At 41.0% G+C, this 19,529-nt stretch overlaps 1 protein-coding gene across 1 annotated transcript; it reads left to right on the top strand.

The window, feature by feature from the left end:
- Window positions 1-16,854: 16,854 nt before the first annotated feature.
- LOC108373269 (DNA N6-methyl adenine demethylase-like) lies at window positions 16,855-19,244 on the top strand. The gene is made up of 3 exons (XM_017629132.1): window positions 16,855-18,136; window positions 18,258-18,726; window positions 18,815-19,244. Exons 1-3 carry the CDS (start codon window positions 16,912-16,914, stop codon window positions 19,056-19,058), a joined length of 1,938 nt encoding a protein of 645 aa, XP_017484621.1. The 5' UTR covers window positions 16,855-16,911; the 3' UTR covers window positions 19,059-19,244.
- Window positions 19,245-19,529: the final 285 nt, after the last annotated feature.

The following is a 19,529-nucleotide window of genomic DNA, read 5'->3' as shown; positions in this document are numbered from 1 at the left end:
TGAAAGAGAGCAGATGTCGGGCAAATTGAGCGAAGAGCATGAGAAAGCCCTTTTCAGTGAGAGTGCTGAGCGAAAATGTTATAAATTGTTGTTAATATGGTTTGTGCTTGTTGTAAGGAAGTTATTTGTTTGTTTTCTACATGCCCTTGCTTGATTTGTTCGTTGCTTTATTAGTCGGAAAAATATCTGTAATGTTTGTGTTTTGTTCTATACAGGGTCCTTATGAAAATCAAAGAAATTTGAAAACGGGAGAATATTTTTTTTGTCGGAATAACCAGGACAACAGATAATTAAAAGAGAGTAGACAAAATAGTTTGAAATATTTTGTTGGACCTGGGCGAAAGTCTTACAAACAAAGCTCCCTTCCCAACATTCATAGAGAAGAACTCTTTTGGGGGAATGCTCTTAAGCATGCTCCAAATGTAAATGTATGTATTTCATTTTACTCGCGCTGCTCCAACAGTCGCAATGGTCCAGTGAGCAGAGCACCAAAGCGTACCATTCGAGAGATCCGAAGTTCGATTCCTCGAGCAGCGGAGTTTTGTTAACAATAAAACTATTTCTTTTTTTAATTTATTTTTTTGTAGTTTTTAGTTTCTATTAATTTAAAAGGAAAAATTTACCTTTATTACATTTATGTACTTTAATCCTTATAATTTTTTATGTACTTTTTCTTTAATTGTTTTCTTTTTTTAATTTAATATTTTTTTAATTTTTAGATGATATTGTTTTGAATTTATATTTAAGATAATTTATTGCTAACAGAATTACGCTAAGACCTCTTTTAATTAGTAGGTATTTCGAAAGACAGAAGAGCTTTCCAATAGCTACCAGAATCGACAATTGTCTTACAAACTGCCTTTGTCTTTCGAAAGACTATGGTGAGTTGAAAGACAGTTGTCAGAATTGTCCTATTAAAATCTATAACGGTTGTTTTTTTTTTATTTTTTTTAAATTCAACAATTTTTATGAGCTCGAGGCCGTTTTCAGTGAAAACTTATTGTGGAAAAGCAACAATAATTTGAAAAAATGGTTTTTTTTTAGAGAAAAATTACCTCTGACATAACATTTATTTAGCTTTAAATTGAAATTTTTTAAAATTTGAAAAAGCATTTTAACATTTTGGCCGTATTTAGTGCCTTTTCTCTAGGTTTTAAAATTTATCTGCCTACAAACATATTTTTTAACAACAAAATCAAAGTGAAATGTATTGTCAGAATCTCGTTGAATTTCCTGGGGTTCTCAGGGACAGTGAATTTCAATGTTAAGCCTCCTTCGAATGTTTCAGAAATGGCATCGCATAAATGAAACGCATCTTTCAATATCTTTTAATAATTTCCGCTGTATTCTCTCTCGCACCCATTTAACGTTCTTGCATTTTTATGTTAACACTTTCTAATTTCCCACCCTGTATGCTTTCAGTATAAGCTTCGCGTCAAGCGTATGATTTTCTGCTACCGGAGTCTTGCTCGTTTTCTTCTTTTTCTGTTCAAGGCCATTTTGTTGCCACCAACAGCATGCCACGATGTAATGCCTCACTGCGCGCACACCTTCACAAACGCCGCACAACACACCACACTACTCACCATTCACTCCCCTTCACTCACTCACACGCGTCACCAAAGAAAAAACAACATAACTACTAACTATACTACATATATATATGTACACTCATGTGAACTTACGCCACGTTTACGATTCTTCTACGTATAACAAAATTACGAGTACATATGCAACAAACTACAAAGTGCCAGGGTCCAATGGTCCAACGATATGGTTTGTGGCGTGTTCTTTGGCATTTCCAGAGTGCCAGAACCCGTTTCCGCCAACTCAAACTCAAAACTCAACAAAGCCGTCGTACCTACTAGTTTTTCCACATACCAAGCACGCTTTAAGCGTGTAAAATGTGTGTATAAGTAAATGATTAAGCAAAGTGTTTGTAAAAAGTAGGCACCTTTTGACTGTTGTTGTTGCTGTTGTTGGTGATATTATATTTGTTATTGCTTGTTGCTACGAATATGTACTTATGTACATATACACGTATTTGTATTGTTGGCCCGCATTCAGCAAACTCGTGTCTAAATAGTGATTCGTGGGTTTGTGTAGAGCCTAGCTGTTGATGGGCCAGCGCCTCCAAAGCATCAACGTATCGTTTTTAGCCGCAAGATAGTAAACAAAAAACCACGTTACTACTTAGATTCTTCAACACTCATATAAATATACGAAATGTTTAGCTACCCGGCGGTTAAGCGAACAGTCCCAGAGCTATCAGCATACTTATCGCTTTCGAGACAGTGCTGGGTCCGTGGAAATCAGTCTCGACCAAAACGTAATAATTCTGCGTTTTTATATGCAGCTAATTTGTTTGTACACAGAGACGAAATTTTGCCTCTGCCTTGAGGACGACGTAATAATGCAGCATATCCTATGTGAATGCCTAGGGTTGGGCCCACAGACATCTGTCTACAATCGATCCCTTAAGTATTTATGTTTAAGGAAATCATCTACTAAGTAACTTTTAGCATTCATTAGAGAAGTTGGAATGAGCTGGGAGCTTTCAGGATTATAGACTCCATCATGGTGATAAAAAAGCACTTCTAGGTCGCAGTGTCTATTTTTCAGCAACAGCCAAAGTTTGGAACTATTTAACTAAAGTGTAGCCCGCGGCCATAATTTTCAACATTTCTACAGATTTCATATAGACACCCACAGTGTAAAAACACACAGAGTAAAAGCTTTTACCGAGTAGTTAACACGAAAACACCAGCATAAAACTAGCTTTCATGCTCGATTTACTGCATGGTAGAATTCTCTCACAATCGTATATAAACCAACAGTTTGTTTGTTTCCCTGCAGGGGGGGGGTCGGTTAAAAATTTGGACTATTCGATTTAATATTTTTTGGTTTTTTCATTTTTTTTTTAACGGATTGCATTTTATTAAATTTGTATTTATTCTTTTATTTTATTTATAATAAATTTGATAATTTTCTCTTCAATTTTTATTCGGCACGCAATAATTTAAATTTACTAAATCCGAAAATCCCAACTGCCTTCACCGCGATTTGAACTTGCGACCAGCGATGTTACAGTCGGAGATTTTCCCCTGGAGCTGCGTTCACACGCTAAATGTGGGAAACTTTGAGGGCAGCGCAACTAGCACACCGCAAGTTTGCAGTGTCCCGCTTTGCAGCCTTTTTACATTTTTTCAGAGATAGTTCTGAAATTTGTAGGGCAGAACAAGCGCTTTGCCAGACTGTCTCTAAATTTTACTGCAGGGTTTGTTATTGTATGAGCCACACTAGCCAGCGCTAGCGTCAGCGTCATCATCAGCTTTGTTGTCTTTTAGCTGACGTCCATTTTATGGTAATGTGGACGCATTTTTGGTTTACTAGTCGTATTTCATGAGCAAATAAATAGGGGGTAGTGACTGTGTCGGCACATGTCAGTGAGAGAACGCAGTATGACGGTTTGCTGGAGGAAGCTATAGGGTCAACATGAATAATGAATACAAATGTGGAGCATAAGAGAATGCTTCAAGATGCAACGTTTCAGATGCTGATTTCATTTAAGTAGACAATGATCTGTGAAAAATTTTACGATTTTGGCGACGATGGTTTGGTTTCGAGATGAAACCACAAAGCCCAGAAGAAATAAACAAGAGGTTACAAAGCGCGGTTTCAAGGAACCTAACCCTCTCCCCACGAAATTAACAGCGCCCCTTTTTACCATCTGAGCGAAGGAATTCAAGCAGCAATTAGGCAAACAATGAAACGCTGGCAACACACAATTGGACGGCAGTTTCTAAACTATGCTGCACAAGTTGGTTACCGGTCGCTAGTAGTATGCAGTGAACGACGTTCCAGAATTATCGCGCAGCGACGGGATGAGTTCTGTTGTCGCCTGAGCACCATCTTCACAGCGAGACCTAAATGCTTCCAGTTAGAGAGCAACATTAAATGCTTATTCAGCCATTTCTTGCTCGGCTGCTACCGCAGGAAACATCCGAAAAAAGACTTGGCTGGTAGCAGAACCTTCTCTCAGGCACATTTAAAGGCATATATATGAACTCACGGACGAGATTCAGACATATACACACGTAACTCCTCTACTGAACGCGACGAGCCATCATTGGCCGCCATAAAGAGTCGATTACCATCTTCACAGGACCCCTCGCAGACGAAGAGCTTTCGCTACCGCTATAACAGATCTGGCGCAACTGAGGCCTGAATACTTTGGCAGAATAAACTCATACCCTCAAGACACCAACCACCTCCTCACTTGCCCCTCAAACCCATTCACCTAACACCCATCTCGCTATTGTTCGACCATGTCGAAACAGCACGTTTCCTGCGACTACCCGTTAGTTGTGCTTGACGACGACGATGGATAGACTAGCTGATTTAGGCTGAACTAATTGTTTTAAAAGCTCTAAAGTTTTGCATAGAGAGAGCTTTTTTTATTATTTTAGAGTTTTTATTTTATTAGCATTAAATAGATTAGCACATACGGGGCCTTAATATCTTCAATACATACATATGTACATAGATCCAATGTAAGTCGCCCTTACAGTGTTTTAGGGAAAGGTTGAGTAAAAGATCTTTTTTATGTGGAACGAAAAGCTCCATGTGCTTTACAACGATAAAGTGATAGTGCATAATTAATAGGTAGTGGCCTCGCCGGCTGGAACATGCACGCAGGTCGTAGATCAGTTATGCTCAAAACAGCACCCGCGGGCGGAACTCTTTAAAGCTCTCCGTAGGTTTTGTATAAGCGCGCACAGAACAAAAGCTCTCTCTGAGCATCACTGCCGTAGACGAACAGCGCTTCACCAGCTGGCAGAACTTTTTTAAGCCTGATACACATTTTGTATGGACATGTACAATGTAAGAGCTCTCTACCTCTACCCATTACTAAAGTAGGCGCTTGTTCTCTGATATAATTTAATGCCTTAATAGTAACAAAAAAAAAAACCCAACTTTATCAATGTATGCAGCATGGTATTCATTTTGTTTTTTTTTTTTTGTTAGGGTATTTGTTATCTAAAGTGGTTACGGGTAAAACTTAACCCGATAAGCATCGCAGCTTTCTTAGTTTTTGACAATAGGCTTTCTCATTAGTTTATGGAATGGAATTGTTATGTGGCCTAGCTCAACCAAAAGTATATTAAATTAGCATCCGCCTTTTGTTTTAAAAGATAACAAATACCCTGAACTATATCTAATCAAAGAAATGTTTTTTTATCAGCAGACGCTAGTCTATTTTTTATTGGTGTAGAAAGAACACCTTTAACCAAATACTTATGTATGTTACTGCAAGAGTCTTTCAGTCAAACCGAGTGACAGTTGGAAAGAGGCAGTGGCGTTAAAATTAGTAGTGAGTACAAGAAATTATAACTTATAGATATCTATGTACCAACATAAGTACATATGCATCTTTTTACATTTACGAGAGAAAACGAGATCCTAGAAGGCGTGGCATTTAGAAAAAAAATTTGTTAAATTTGGTCATAAGCACATTTCTCGTATCGAATATTCGTTGAGATCAGTTCATATGTATTATTCAACCAAACCTAACATGTTGAAAAGAAGTTTCAGTTAGGTTAATATGGCCGGCGTTGAGCCGCACTTAGAACGATAGGTCCCTTTATAGCGTTGCCAGTTGGAGTTCGATTTTAGGCGTTAAAGTAGACATCATAAAGGATGTCAACGCTCTTTGCGAATTTCAGTAGTAGCTCTACTTTTGAGATGTCTTCTAACTTCTCGAATTGGTAGGCTCCTAAGCATTTTAGTCGCGTTTTTAACAGTGCGGAACATTACCATAGAAAATGCGCTAAGGTTTCCCTGGCCTTGCGGTTACGGCACTTCCTGCACCTGTCCACGTTAGCGATCCACATTCTTGGTGCATGAGCAGCGACCAGGAAGCAACTCTGCAATCCTTCCTTGATAGCCCGAACAAGAAGCAAGTAGAATTAGTTTCGCTGTTCTCGCACATAGTTTTTGCAGTTTGCAGGCGATTAACTCATTCCATCTAGCTCATACTGCCTAGTCATACGGTCGTCTATTTTTGCGCTGGTTGCGCTCTGGGTAGTCTCACTGCTATTTAATTGCCCTCTATACCGTCTGCGAAGGGCGTTTTTGGATGAAATACTGTATGGGGCAACTGCCTTAATTACCGCCTGACTGCCTACATATAAGTTTACTTTTGAGTTGATTCTCCGTAGCTATGCTGCTATCCTCACAGCGAAAACCTTTGCCCGGGAATTCAGTTTCCGGCAGTTTATTCCGGCAATCACTGCCGTTACCACTTTAGAGCTGTCCGTACGGCAATTTTATGGAAATGTCCTGCCACGTTGGCATCACTGAGCCATATCAACGCCACTCTATGCTGCATCTACGGCCAAAGCAATATTGGAACCGGCTGATGAGATGGTCATATATCGCTTTGGAATGGCAATTAACGAGGCGAATAACTCCATACTACAACCGTTCAATGATCACGTTAGAAGAATTAATGAATACACTATATATATATATATTACTAATGACTTGTGGAACCAAACGGGAAGCGTGTGCGGCTTAGTAGGATAAAGACGAGTGTCCTCCTGAAACTCAAGAGATTTGCAGTAAGAGTCCTTACCGATGTCATCATGGGTCACTATGTTGTAGCACCAAAGCTGCAACGATGGCGAATACCAAAAAGTACTATCTGCAGAAGCTACCGCAATGAGGATGAGGAAGACCCAATTGATCGCTTTCTGTATGGATGTCCGTACGCTTCTTCAACAGTCTGGGCGAGATAACAGAGGTGGAACTGATGCGTCTCTTCAATTTCATTGGGCATATCATTTGGTTCAGTAGAATAGGAACCCCTCGGTTAGGGGTACGTGTCTTCTCCTGATACTTGCAGTGTACAACTCTGTCCCCGAGTAAAAGTGTGAAACATTCCACACACGCCCTCCTAACCTAACCTGACCTACGGCTTGGTCTCATTCCCCTTGGCCCATCCGTCCTCCTCAACCGTTATTCGAAACCTTCGTTCCCAAGGTACCGTATAAACTGAGCTGCCTGCGCTTCTCGCCCCAATTGAGCTGTGCCCAAACATTGCGGTAATTTCCCTATGACCGTCACCGGACCGGACCTAGCAACACGGGTTTCCGCGATTAGATCAATGGGCGATAAACTGAGAATTGTTCCTGGAGAAGCCGTGGGAAAAGACCACAACCGCTGGGCGCTAACCCCTCTCTCTACGCAACCGGAACAGCATAATTCCCCAAAAATCGTTTGGGGGTTTCCACACAGGGACCTTGTATCTTCTTTTTGTGAAGAGTATCATGTCCCTTTTGTTACCGTTCTGTCGAGAAGAAATGTTGCATAGAAATTTCTTTTAGACTCTACGGCCTGCGAAGTTCTCAGCTCCTCCCACAGCACGTCACTGATGGCGCCCATGCTCCAACTACATATGTTTGTATGCATGCAGGTTTGTAGCATCACCAAGAAAAAACTCGATTGCATGTGACCGAACAAGAATGTTCGAATTCTTTCGTTTCGCCCTCTTTTGCCCCGCGTTGTTACAATTAACTTTAACCACAAAACGTTTTAGTGCTTTGTTTTGTTTTCTCGCGAGGCGGTAATCTCAAAAAACTTCAACCGAAAAAAGATGAAATGAAGCAAAGTACAAGTCAAAGAATTAAAAGCTGTGAAACGGCCACTGGAAAGCAACGAAGGAAGCTGTATTAAATTGCTTAACAACAAAAACAAGGCGAGCCAAAAAGAAAGAAAGAACAATAAAACCAAAGCAAAATCCATACACGACGTCGAAGTCGAAGACGTTGGCTACTACGCTGCTGAAGAAATTAACTTGTTTCAGCCCATGCAGCCATGTTGTTAGCCTTGGCAATGACACTACTAGTCATACACACTAGGCAAACGGCCAACAAAGCCAATACTACGAATACTACAATCACAATTGGCGCTGCTAGCTACATACATATATACAAATATATTCATGTATGTACATTAGAGTGGTTAAAAAAAAAATAAATAAAGTCGGAATTTCAATGCCGCCACCGCCTAGGATTGTTCTATACTGAAAAAAATAGACCCCTATTTTTTATTTTGAAATCAAAAAATATTTAGAGGTCGCTCAAAGCGCTCAAAGTTTTCCAGGTATTTTATATGGGGAAAAACAACTTTTCGTAGAAATGGTATAAAATTCTTGAAAATCAATATTTTTCGATTGGATTTTCTTCAGGAGACTTCCAGTATTAATACCCAATTGTTTATTTAACCATTTTTCATATTACAAATTTTTTATTGGTCAACCCCATTGCATTTTCTGGGGGTGTTGACGGACCTGTAAAATATAGTTACCATGAAAAAATGGTTAAAGCAACAATTGGGTATTATTATTGGGAATCTCCTGAATAGGAACCGAGTTTTCCCATCTAAAAATATTGATTTTCAAGAATTCTACACTATTTCTTCGAAAAGTTGTTTTTTCCGCATATAAAATACATGAAAAACTTTGAGCGCTTTAAGCACTCCCTAATTGTTTTTTTTTTTATTAAAAAAAAAATAGGGGTATATTTATTTCGGTATAGAACAATCCTAGCGAGTGGCGGCATTAAAATTCCGACTTTACTTTTTCACATGCAATTTTGGACCACTCTAATGTTCAATCATATATGTAGATGTGCAATAAATAACAACAAATATGCACAACTGAAGCTTTATGGATATGACTAGATACTAGTAGTAGTTGTATGAATACAACACGATTTATATTTATACATACATTAGTATGTATGTATGCATGTAAACAAGTTCCTATGTACATATGTATGTATATGTGACTCCATGGGGTACCTGCATTTATATACACAAATATATGTAGTATTATTATTGCTATTGTTTTTGTTGTTATGAAATAACTTGAGTGTTACAAACAAACAAACAAACAAGGAAGCACACACTATCAGTCCAACGAGCGTCCAACTTGACGCCATATACCCAACGTCCAACGTAGAAAGTGAATACAGTGAGAGCAAAAAATTATAAGTTCCATATTTGTTATGGTCGCATAGGCAAAGTATGCAGTGGGGGTGAACTTTCTCTGCTACTATTCAACATTGAAGAAAAAAAAAAACTAAAAAAAATAAATAAGAAATTAAAAATTCGAATTAAATAAATAATAGGACAGACATAAACGAGTATGTATGTAGTATGTATGTATGTATTTACACACAATCGCTAAAAAAGAATTGCTATGGTTGTTAAGAAATAAATGCATGAGCTTATCTTGGAAATATGTTATCTCGCTTTGCGGGTTTTAAAGCGAAATAAAACGATTCTTTAATAAGTTATTGGCCGACTTTGAATAGGTATGGAGTGTTATCAATGCGAAAGTTTTTTTCTGGAAATACTTTCTTGTTTTTTTCTAATTTTTTGTTTCTCACTACAAATTAAGGCAGTGTGGTTTTAATAAGCTAGTTTTTTATCTGGTAAAAAACGTTAAAAATAGTTCAGATTCATCTGCGTTCTATAGTTGCGAGTCCGAGATTGCCATTCCATAAATTTGTTTCTCGTAAATTATATAGGAAAGTTGTTATTTCCGTTATTTACGTATGGCTTGCAAGGATTTCCCCACAAATATTAAGATGACGAATACCTTAATTAATTAATTTTTTTCAGTGTGCATTCTAGCGAATTCAAGCTTAGCTCTTGATTTTAAAATTGGACCAGTCATTGCACAATAACCCTGTCTTTGGTTCAAGAACTTCAAGCTTGCCTCAATATCAGAAAAAGAGCTTCATGGAGAAATGGAGGAGCATTTTTTCATAATTGTGCTCTATAGTGGCAAAGGTGGTCGAGACGACTATGGTAGGAGGCCCAAGGAAATTGAGTCTAATCCCAAGCTCACTACAAAAATACTCAAACACGGAGGTGCTAGTATAATGGTATGGGCTTGTTTTTCGTACAATGGTGTATACGTAAAAATAGTAGAGGAAGTGATGTACCCTTATGCCGAAGAGGATATGTCATAACGGTGGTTCTTTCAGCACGGCAATGATCCCACACACACGAGTAGGAAGGTAAACAAGTGGGTTTGGGATCATTTGATCAATGTTATTTAGTGGTCTGCACAGTCACCTGATCGCAATCTACTTAATTGAGAAACTCTGAACCCATTCGTAGTATTCTTGTATTTAATTGCGTTAGTCTTAAACTTATCTGGCCTTTGAGCATTCGATTTTTATTTGAAATATTTTCCCAGATAAACGACGTTAAATTCAGGATCTCAGATTTTAAAGTAAACTTGAGACCCACCGTATGAAAATTGAATCCAAAGAAGAGAAAATTTTTGGGAATTCATAAGTATTCAAGTTTGTTGGTTTGTTTAAGAAGACATTTAAGCTTTTCTTGACAGAAGTTCTCAAACTCGGAGGTTGCCTGCTTAAGTGCGATTGGTTTTAGAAAACGCGTTTCAACTTGTTTAAATGTTGCGGAGAGCTTCAAGTCTGGGTTTTATCGAGTTTATGGCGAACGCGCTTGGAAAAATCAACTTCTTCTACGCAAATGGACGTTAAGTACCAACTGCACTGGAATATAAAATATCTTCACAAACACACATATACAACTAGGCAGAGATATTCTGACGAAGAAAAGACTACGTATCCAATACAAAACCGCAACCAAAGTTTTCTTTTAAATTCGCCGCATTTTGTTCATATTCATTTAAAATGGATTAAAATCGTTAATTTTTTCTTTCGTTGCTGGTTAAGTGGTTGGCGATTTCGTGGAATTGCTGCATATATGTACAAGTTTACAAGTTGGGGTCATCATAAGAACAAAAACAAAAGAAAAATATATTCAGAGAAACTATGAACCAAACAAAAAAAAATTGGTCAAAGAAAACTCACATCCAAATGAAGAATGAATGCGGAGGCAATGAACGAACAACGCATCAATCGAACGTCGTGCAGAATGGCGCGTCCTGGGTCTAATTGGCGGCTTAGATGGCTTCACGTTAATATATCTTGTTGTTGTTGTTGCTGTTGCTGTTGATCATAACATTTCGGTCGGTCGCCGATCTTATGAATTAACGTGTCCTTGTGCGCGATCGGCACTCGAAAGTCTACACCTCAAATTTTATTGTTCATCGTTCTAATGTTGTTGTTGCTGCTAAATATTGCATGGCTACCCAAAAAGGTGCGAGGGAAAAAATAAAAATGCTGTTATGGCTTTTCCAAGCCGAAACAAAAGGCAACAATAGCTAACAAAACGACGTAAACGGGAGTACAAAAGGGGACAAAAGCCATAAAATACAAAACAATGGCATTAACTCAAGTGTACAGGGCATTCAAGTGGCTCAAGTATGCGGCAGTTTGAAGAAAAGTGAACAAAACAACAACAACAACAACCAGACGAATGGAAAAAAGAACAAGAGTTAGAAGCAGTGAAAACCGATACATCATCATAGTCTGTGCAACAGCCGTAGTAAGTATGTCTGCTTGTTCGTTAGTATGTATGTAGATATGTAACCGATGGGTAGACCATAGTACGATCCAAACAAGAGCCAAAGGTACGACGAACTGCAACAGGCAATAACAAATACATACATACGTAGCAAATGATGAAACCAAAAATGTAACAACAACTCCAATTCCCATACCAGCAATCACAGTCCACGGACCAGTCAACTAGCCAACCATCTAACCAACCAGCCAACGCTCGATATTATCGATATTGATCAGAACAGTATATGTACATACATAGGGCTACACAACACGTCCTTAACAGCGACACGCCAACACGATCACTCGATCGATCGTCATCGACGTCGTCTGCAGTGCAGCATCAAAAAAAAAAAAAAAAAAAAAACGCAACGCTCACCTTCTGTAACAGCAACTCACACATACCTATGAGAGATCTCGGTAGCTCAGCATCTGAGCATCAACCTGCGCGTAGCAGATTGCAAAACCAGCATAACAAGAATTTCTTTCCATGTATCTAAATATCTACCTGTTTTTTTATTTCCATGCTTACGACTCGGCATTGGCGGTCGTGAGTAACTAAGAGAAGGCACAAAATGCTGTGAGTAGTTGGATGTTGACAAATATTTTGAAAAATCAAGGTAGTACTTGAGAGTGAGCATCCATAGTGTGCACTGTGGGGTGGCTAAGAAGCTGTTTTAACAAAAAACCAAAAAAAAAATGGTAAAACGAAGACACCCTGACTTATCGGAATCTTTGCTGATATCAGTTGAGTAAGAACAAAATTTTTACTTAAAAAGTCTTAAAAGAAGCGTGGAAATATATGTGTATCTGTATTCTGATTGAACTCTCAATCTTTCTATCGATTCAAATTACATATATTCATGCTCGATTTGCTCCGAGTCAGATGTATGTAAGTATGTTTATTTGGCAAAATTTAATCTACCTAGATATTTTCCGTGATTCGTGAAATATGGCTAGGTTAGGTTAATATGGCTCGCTGTTCGCTGCGGATAGACCGTTTACGGGCACCAGACATACATCGAGCTTTAGGCTAGGTTAGGCTGATGTGACAGTCAGTTCACTTCGGCCTTGCAGGTGCATTGTAATACTACTGTCAAACACGGGAACCGCAATGACTATTTTCCATATAACCATTTTGAAGCTCTTACTGAGCATATAATTGGTTTGATGCCGCGCCGGATAGTTCCCTAATAGCGCTAAAGAAGTGCCTACCCAAAAGGCCTGCTTTCGGCTAAAGCTGTTCAACAGCAGAAAAACTGCTCTACTGTTTCTTCCTCTTCCTCATCTCTGCAACTTCTGCAATGTTCATGCGCGAATATTCCTAATCTCGAATAAATAGCCAAAGACTATGACCGATTGGCTTCTTAAAAACTGTTATTTCTAATCCTTCATTTGCAGTTTACCATGGGTATCCCTCTGTTTTCACTCAGTGGAAGATTGGTCTTGGTGTTTTCCGCTCTATTCTTGACGGGATGTTCGTCTTAAAGAGCCTATCCGTGGGCGGATTAGTGGGTTTCTTGGTTGATGGTCACCATACAAAAAACGTGGTGTTAATCCCCATTTGATTCCAACCGTTCGTTGGCACGTGTCTAATGCAACGTTGGCCTGCTTAACTCTTTTCTCTTTATTAGGTTTCCACGTAAGCTAACTGTTTAAAATCAGTCCTAGGTATTGGACATTCCCCTTCAAATGAATCTCCACACCCTGCAAATTCACTAAAAAACAGCTGCTGTAGTTATCCTCCGCATTCCGTTATGTAATGGGAGGCCAAACTTTGTATTTTTCCATATGCTATGGACAATTTTCTCGATTCCATCCACAACACCGGCGCTCCATAGTGTAATATTGGAGTAGGTGACAGACACCATGTAACGCCTAGAGTTGTATTGCCTTAAACAGCTTTTCATTACGCTGCTGATGGTTTCCACCGCCACCTCTAAGTCGTCTACGTGCGCGACTAGTTTTTCCACTTTTCCGTACATAGTTTTTTAGCAATTCGTTAGCTACGATTAGTCAGAGAAGAGGCGATAGAATGCCCATTACTGTGTATCTTTACATGCTTGTTTGGTTAGCTCGGCCTCTTTTGATTCCGGTTTTCTTTTCCTGTAGCATAGTCGGTTTTTGGTATGCGGTTTGATGTTACCATGAAAACATATGCAACCTCCGAAAGGAAGATACTTTTTATGAGAAGCATTTTTAGTAGCAAAAGTACACTCAGACCGAGGATCGACCCTGGGTCCCATCGAGTAGAGACTCTAAATCCTCGACCACGGCAGCTGACCTTTGGCTAATTGGCGCTATACCAACTGAAACGATTTGAGTGCCACTAAGCCCACTCGAAATCAAATTGCAGCCAAGACCTTTTCCAACCGGTCTTTATATCCCAGAGGAGGGCACCATCTTACTCTACTAGAAGCATCTGTAGTTTTGGTTTAACGTGGGAACCTACTGCATTTAAGCAATTTTGACTCCACGGACACGCCCCTAAAGCTCAACGGATCAAATCAATGCGAAGATCAGCGCCCCGAAATGCAAGCATCTCGGTACCAATTGGCAGTGTGGAATGGGCACACTAACCACCTTGGTAGGGTTCGAGGCCTACCTAAACCTCTGCCGTGCTATGGGTCCGGCACCCGGTTGCAATGCAACTCCACATCGAGCCAACACGACTCTCCCCGCATTTGGGTTTAAACCACAGCCACCACGATACTCCCCGTAGGGCTAAGCCGCACGAGCAGATTGGAGCAAGCTCCAAGGGCAACTGCTCCCCGTGGTACCAGAATTAAGTCTCCGGTCAGACCTCGTGGCCGAAGCCACTACCAGTTGAGTTACCATACTACTCTGGACTGGTGGCCATCACCCCATCCACCTTCCTACTCGACTCGTCTTCGCCTTCTAAAAACTTCCCGTGCAAAGTCCACCAAGTTCGTCACCGTCAAAGCAGCGGGTATCGCGTTGAATACCGTTAGAGGTGAAGCGTTTAGGGCCATTTGTACGGCATAATTGGTAAATTATGGTTTTTTTTTTATCGCCGTAAAGCTCATACTTACACCGAGGCTACTTTCTTCTTCTTATTATAGTTTTTTATGTGGAATTTTCTATGTAAAACGAGTCACAGATCCGTGTGCAATTTTGCACGAAAACACGCCCACTTGCCCGCCAAGCTGACTGGTGTACACTTTGGCATGCCGCTTTGTAACCCAAGGCTCCAAACGAGTTCCGTATCTCGCACTTTAGGAGATAACGTAGTACAGGGTAAACGAACGTCTAATAGAAAAGTTATGAAACGGATGAATGTTCAACTAAGGTTGCATCCTAAGCTCTTCTTTACTGAAATAACATCTGGATGATAAGCAGATACCAACAAACATTTTATGTACATAAATGCCAGGTACATTCGGGTATTTCGAATGTGAGGGTGAGCGGAGCTTAAACCTTCATGGGAGAGTTTGAGCCCTCTTGACTACTGGGTGTTAGGGACTTCATGTCTTTCTAAATTGGATATGGATTGGCATTAGAAACGAATAAGCATACCTAGAATTTAAGTAATTTAAATAGTAATTATATAGTTTCCAACCTAGCACACTGTGCCAGGCCAAAGGCGATGAATAAATAATGTTTCAAAGATGTTGCTCAGCGCTAGATGAGGCTCAAAGTGATATTTTTGAGAGAGCGCCGTCTGGTTAATCATGGTCTTACCTCCGTTTTACGATTATGATTGGAGCAACAACACAAATATGCATTAACACACATATGTACATATGAACATTCTTGCAACTCTAACATAGTTTACCCAATTTGCCAAACAACTTCGTAACGACGTCGTTTGCGACTCGTTCTGGTGAACAATTTGTTTGCCGGCGAACCGCAAGAAACGATATACTAGCGAGCTGCAAAACGATGCTCGAAATCTTTAATAAAACCGTACAAATCAAATTTCAAATTGTGCGCAAAATTTAAAAAAACTTTTCAATCGGAATAAAAAGAAGAATTGTAAAAGTTGTATAGCTGATGAAATTTTAGTATAATAGAGTACAAATTTTGTACGGAAGAAACGTTTTCGTTTCGACGTCGTTTTGAGTTCACATAAACAACCTCACCAGACCGACGTCGTAACGACGACGACGACGACGTTGCGTTTTGTATTGAAAAAACGACTTCGTTTCGAGTTCACCCAAACGACTTCACCAGGCCGACGCCGATTCGATTAGAAAAAACGAAGTCGAAACGACGTTGCGTATTGTATGGAAAAACGACTTCGTTTCAACGTCGTTTCGAGGACGTTTCGAGTTCACCCAAACGACTTCACCGAACCGGGGTCGTAACGACGTCGATTCGAACTCGTCCTCGTTCTGTGGCAAATTGGGTAAGCACGGTGTTGGCTATCAGTTGGTACGCTTGTTTGTTTCTACGTCTGTCTGTTAGGTGTCTGCTCGAGCCGTCTTTTGAGCTATACTCACACCATGCGCACACATACCAACCTACCTACGTACATACATACATACCTATGTACAAACAACAATACATGTATGCGTTTGTTGGTTTGTTTTAACGTCGTTTTGAACTTCGTCTTTCGCCCGTAGATCGTCTGTCCAACGGCGCGCTCATCTCAGCACGTTTGGCTAGTGTACTATACTACACCTATCCAGTACAAGTTCAATAATCAAAGCGTAAAGTCACTGGACAAACGAATATACATAGCAACGGCAAAGGCGACGACAACAACGGTGGCTACGTTAACGATGAAACACCAAAATACTGAAGAAAGATCAAAAAGTGACTAAACGACCTAGCGACAGCAACTTACCCCAAAGGTTGTTTGAATTCTTTGATTTGTGTGCTTCTTCTTTCGGAGATTTGGATACCAATTTTGTTGTCTGGCGGTGTTTTTTTATTTTATTTTGCATTTCATTTAGAATTCGAATTGAATTTTTGTTTAGTCGTTAAATGCTACATTTAAGAATTTTGTGGCTTTTGTGATGCTAAACCAAAGCAATAAAAAAACATGAAATTTAGAGAGTATTTATGTTCAAAAGAAACCACGAATTTAGTCTGCAAAATTACAAATTGATAATTTGTTTTCTGTTTTTTCTCTTCTTTCTAAATTTTTAGTTAATCCATTGAGGTCATTATTATTCATGCGTCAATTCTGTGAACTGATTTATGCGCATGGAATGATTTAAAGCGCCTTGAGCTGCACAATCAACAAAAAAGTGGAGGACGGTGCGCGCCAGTCAAGTCGCCTGAGGCGCTCAGTAAAACAGTAACCAAACGCGCAGCGGCTTGTCGCAGTTAGCGCTGCGTTGTTTATACATATACATATGTATATACGTAGCTGGCTGTTTCACAAGCGTGCGCAAAATATTTGTCATTATCATTAACGCCAGAGTATTAAATGTTATCGGCTGTTGAAAATTTTGGCCCGTTGGTCGGACCGGCTGTCGCACTCTCACACCATCCCCATGCCGTGACGCATCACCTGCAAGCCCAACACCATCAGCATCCCGCTCAGTGTGGCTATGCGCTGGACATAGTTTCCGGTAGTTGTGCCGATGCGACGGTGCGCTTTTCGCCAACGACGACGTCAGCAGCTGTTGCCGGCGGCGGCGGCGCCACCATTATCACCACCCAAGCACCACTCACACACACGCAGTTAACCCAATTGAATGCATTACAAGCGCTCAAGTTACAACAACAAATTCAACAACAGTACGAGCAGCATTTGAGTACGTTTCTCAACGCCTCCTCACAGTCTTCCCCAATAGCTGGGCTGACGGTGCTGCCGCACCGCCCCCAACCTCAGGTAGCAGCGCTTAGTGAAGCGAACGCCTCATTGACGCATAAGCAACAGCAACAGCAACAACAACAACACCAGCAGCAGCAGCAGCACTACCACTTACAACAACAACAGCATCATCAGCAACAACAAATAAGAGAACAACAGTCACTCAGCGTTAATTTGACGCGCTGCTCAAACGCGCCTAAATATATGAATTCGCCGCACGATACCTCAGCAATGATGCCGCTAGCGGAGTTCACCCCACCACCAAAGCCAAACAAGCATGAGCTACACACACGCACGCTTGAAAATGGCCAATCTGGTCCCATGAATCTGGTCACAAATGCGAGTAATGCCTATGCGAGCAATACAAGTTACCAACCGTTAGCGGCTAACAACAACAGCAGCAATAACAGCAGCAACACCGCATCCATCGACAACAGTCGACCGTCATCCTCCTCCTCCTCTGTGGATGTGGAGAATGATGAGAGCATGTCACCGGTCAGTAATAGTTCCGCGCACGTCAGTCGCAAAGCTTTAGATCACACTGCCTTAATCGCCAGCGGCGGCGGCACAGCCACCAAACAGCCCGCCTACAGTGAAACCAGCGCATCCTCAGCGGCTGCGGCCGTGGTAGCCGCTTACCAATACAACTATTCTCAACTCTACGGCGCTGGTCGTCCAGCTGGTCTCTACAATGCACCCGTCATTTTTGCAACGCACAATCCGCACGTCTCACAACATATAGTGCAGCAGCATCCAAGTGCCGTACATGGCGCCACACATGTGCCACCTGGCTACCTCGGCGCGCTGAGCACGCACTCACCAACGGTTTCGCCAGGCGAGGGTGGTGTCTACCCGGCCGAATACTTGAAAGCGCTACAAAACGCGGTGGCCGCTGGTGTATTTCAAGCGCCGCCANCTCGGCGCGCTGAGCACGCACTCACCAACGGTTTCGCCAGGCGAGGGTGGAGTCTACCCCGCCGAATACTTGAAAGCGCTACAAAACGCGGTGGCCGCTGGTGTATTTCAAGCGCCGCCACCCCATACAACGCCCGTCTTCCAGACCTCGCCGCTAGCCAATAGCAATTCAAGTGCGTCGGCCGGTATAGCTAAATCGCGATTACGCAGCCCCGCTGCTACAGGTACAATTGGAGCACAGGCGCCGGTCACCTCGCCGCCGCCGCCGTCGAGAGGCGAGCAGCGAACAGCGACAACGACACAGCTCTCGACGGGCACTTATTTGTATGAGAAGGCGAAAAGGACGCCACCCGATATGCCATCGGATACAGAGAAATTCTTCAAAATACCCAGCGGCAAAGAAGGATCACTGAAGCATCGCATACTGACGCGGCCAACGGGCGTTGACAAGAACGCGACGACGATGACAATGGTGACCACAACGGATGCTGCGAAGCCACCTGTTATGCGGTGAGTGGTCTTGGTTTTGTTTTTGGGAGAATTCTACTTCAAATTAAATAGTATTAGTTTGGATTTTAATGACTTTTCCCCATTTTAGCACACACAATTCGACATCAAGTTTCAAGAAGGGTTCATATATTGAGCTCGCGAATGGCTCGCTACGTCGTGTGGAGGATATGCGCACCGAAGATTTTATACAATGCGCCGAACGCAGTCCCCACCATCAGTTAATCGAGTCCACTGTTGTTAAAATCAGCAACAACCAAGCGGCGAATACCGTTGTCATAGCATTTAGTTACGATCGGAATCAATCGAAGGTAAGATTTTTGCTTTTCGAGTGAGTAAAATATTTTATCAAAAACCGATGAAAAGCAAATGACGGCGGATAAAAGGGAATACATACAAGGCGGGTAGTGAGGACCCAGGAAGCTAGGTTTTCACAAAAATCCATTTACCTTTCGAGCCGCGTAAAACTATGGATCCCCCAATTGTGCAATAAAAACAAGAAGCACAACTTTCTTCCATCAACATAAAATAATCGATATTTTTTGAAGTGAATCTTTTTAATCGAGTTCGGAGTTGTTTGCGTTAACCCTTAAGTGGTATCTTAAATAAGATATACTGGTGATGTGGAGCGGCAAAGACAAGGATATAGACAAAGACAAAGACAATGTAAAGTACAGGGATAACAACAGAGATAAAGAATAAAACAAAATCAAAGACGCAGTAAAGTAAAAGGCTGCGACAAAGACAAAGACTAAAAAACAACAAAATAGAGGCAAAGATTAAGATTGAGAATAAGGAGTAGATTA

The sequence above is a fragment of the Rhagoletis zephyria genome, unplaced genomic scaffold, assembly GCF_001687245.7.
Source record: "Rhagoletis zephyria isolate East Lansing unplaced genomic scaffold, Rhagoletis_zephyria_1.1 Rzeph_scaffold_06524, whole genome shotgun sequence".
Classification (NCBI taxonomy): Eukaryota; Metazoa; Arthropoda; class Insecta; order Diptera; family Tephritidae; genus Rhagoletis; species Rhagoletis zephyria.
The sequence above is the reverse complement of the archived record's forward strand: the minus strand, read 5'-3'. Positions and strand labels throughout refer to the sequence as shown.

Bases quoted from the DNA above. Each gene is read 5' to 3' on its own strand.
- LOC108373269 (XM_017629132.1), top strand. From the start codon at position 16,912: ATGTTATCGGCTGTTGAAAATTTTGGCCCGTTGGTCGGACCGGCTGTC. The intron at 18,137-18,257 runs GCGAGGGTGGTG...CGGTTTCGCCAG, and splicing joins CTCACCAACGGTTTCGCCAG to GCGAGGGTGGAGTCTACCCC. The intron at 18,727-18,814 runs GTGAGTGGTCTT...TCCCCATTTTAG, and splicing joins GCGAAGCCACCTGTTATGCG to CACACACAATTCGACATCAA.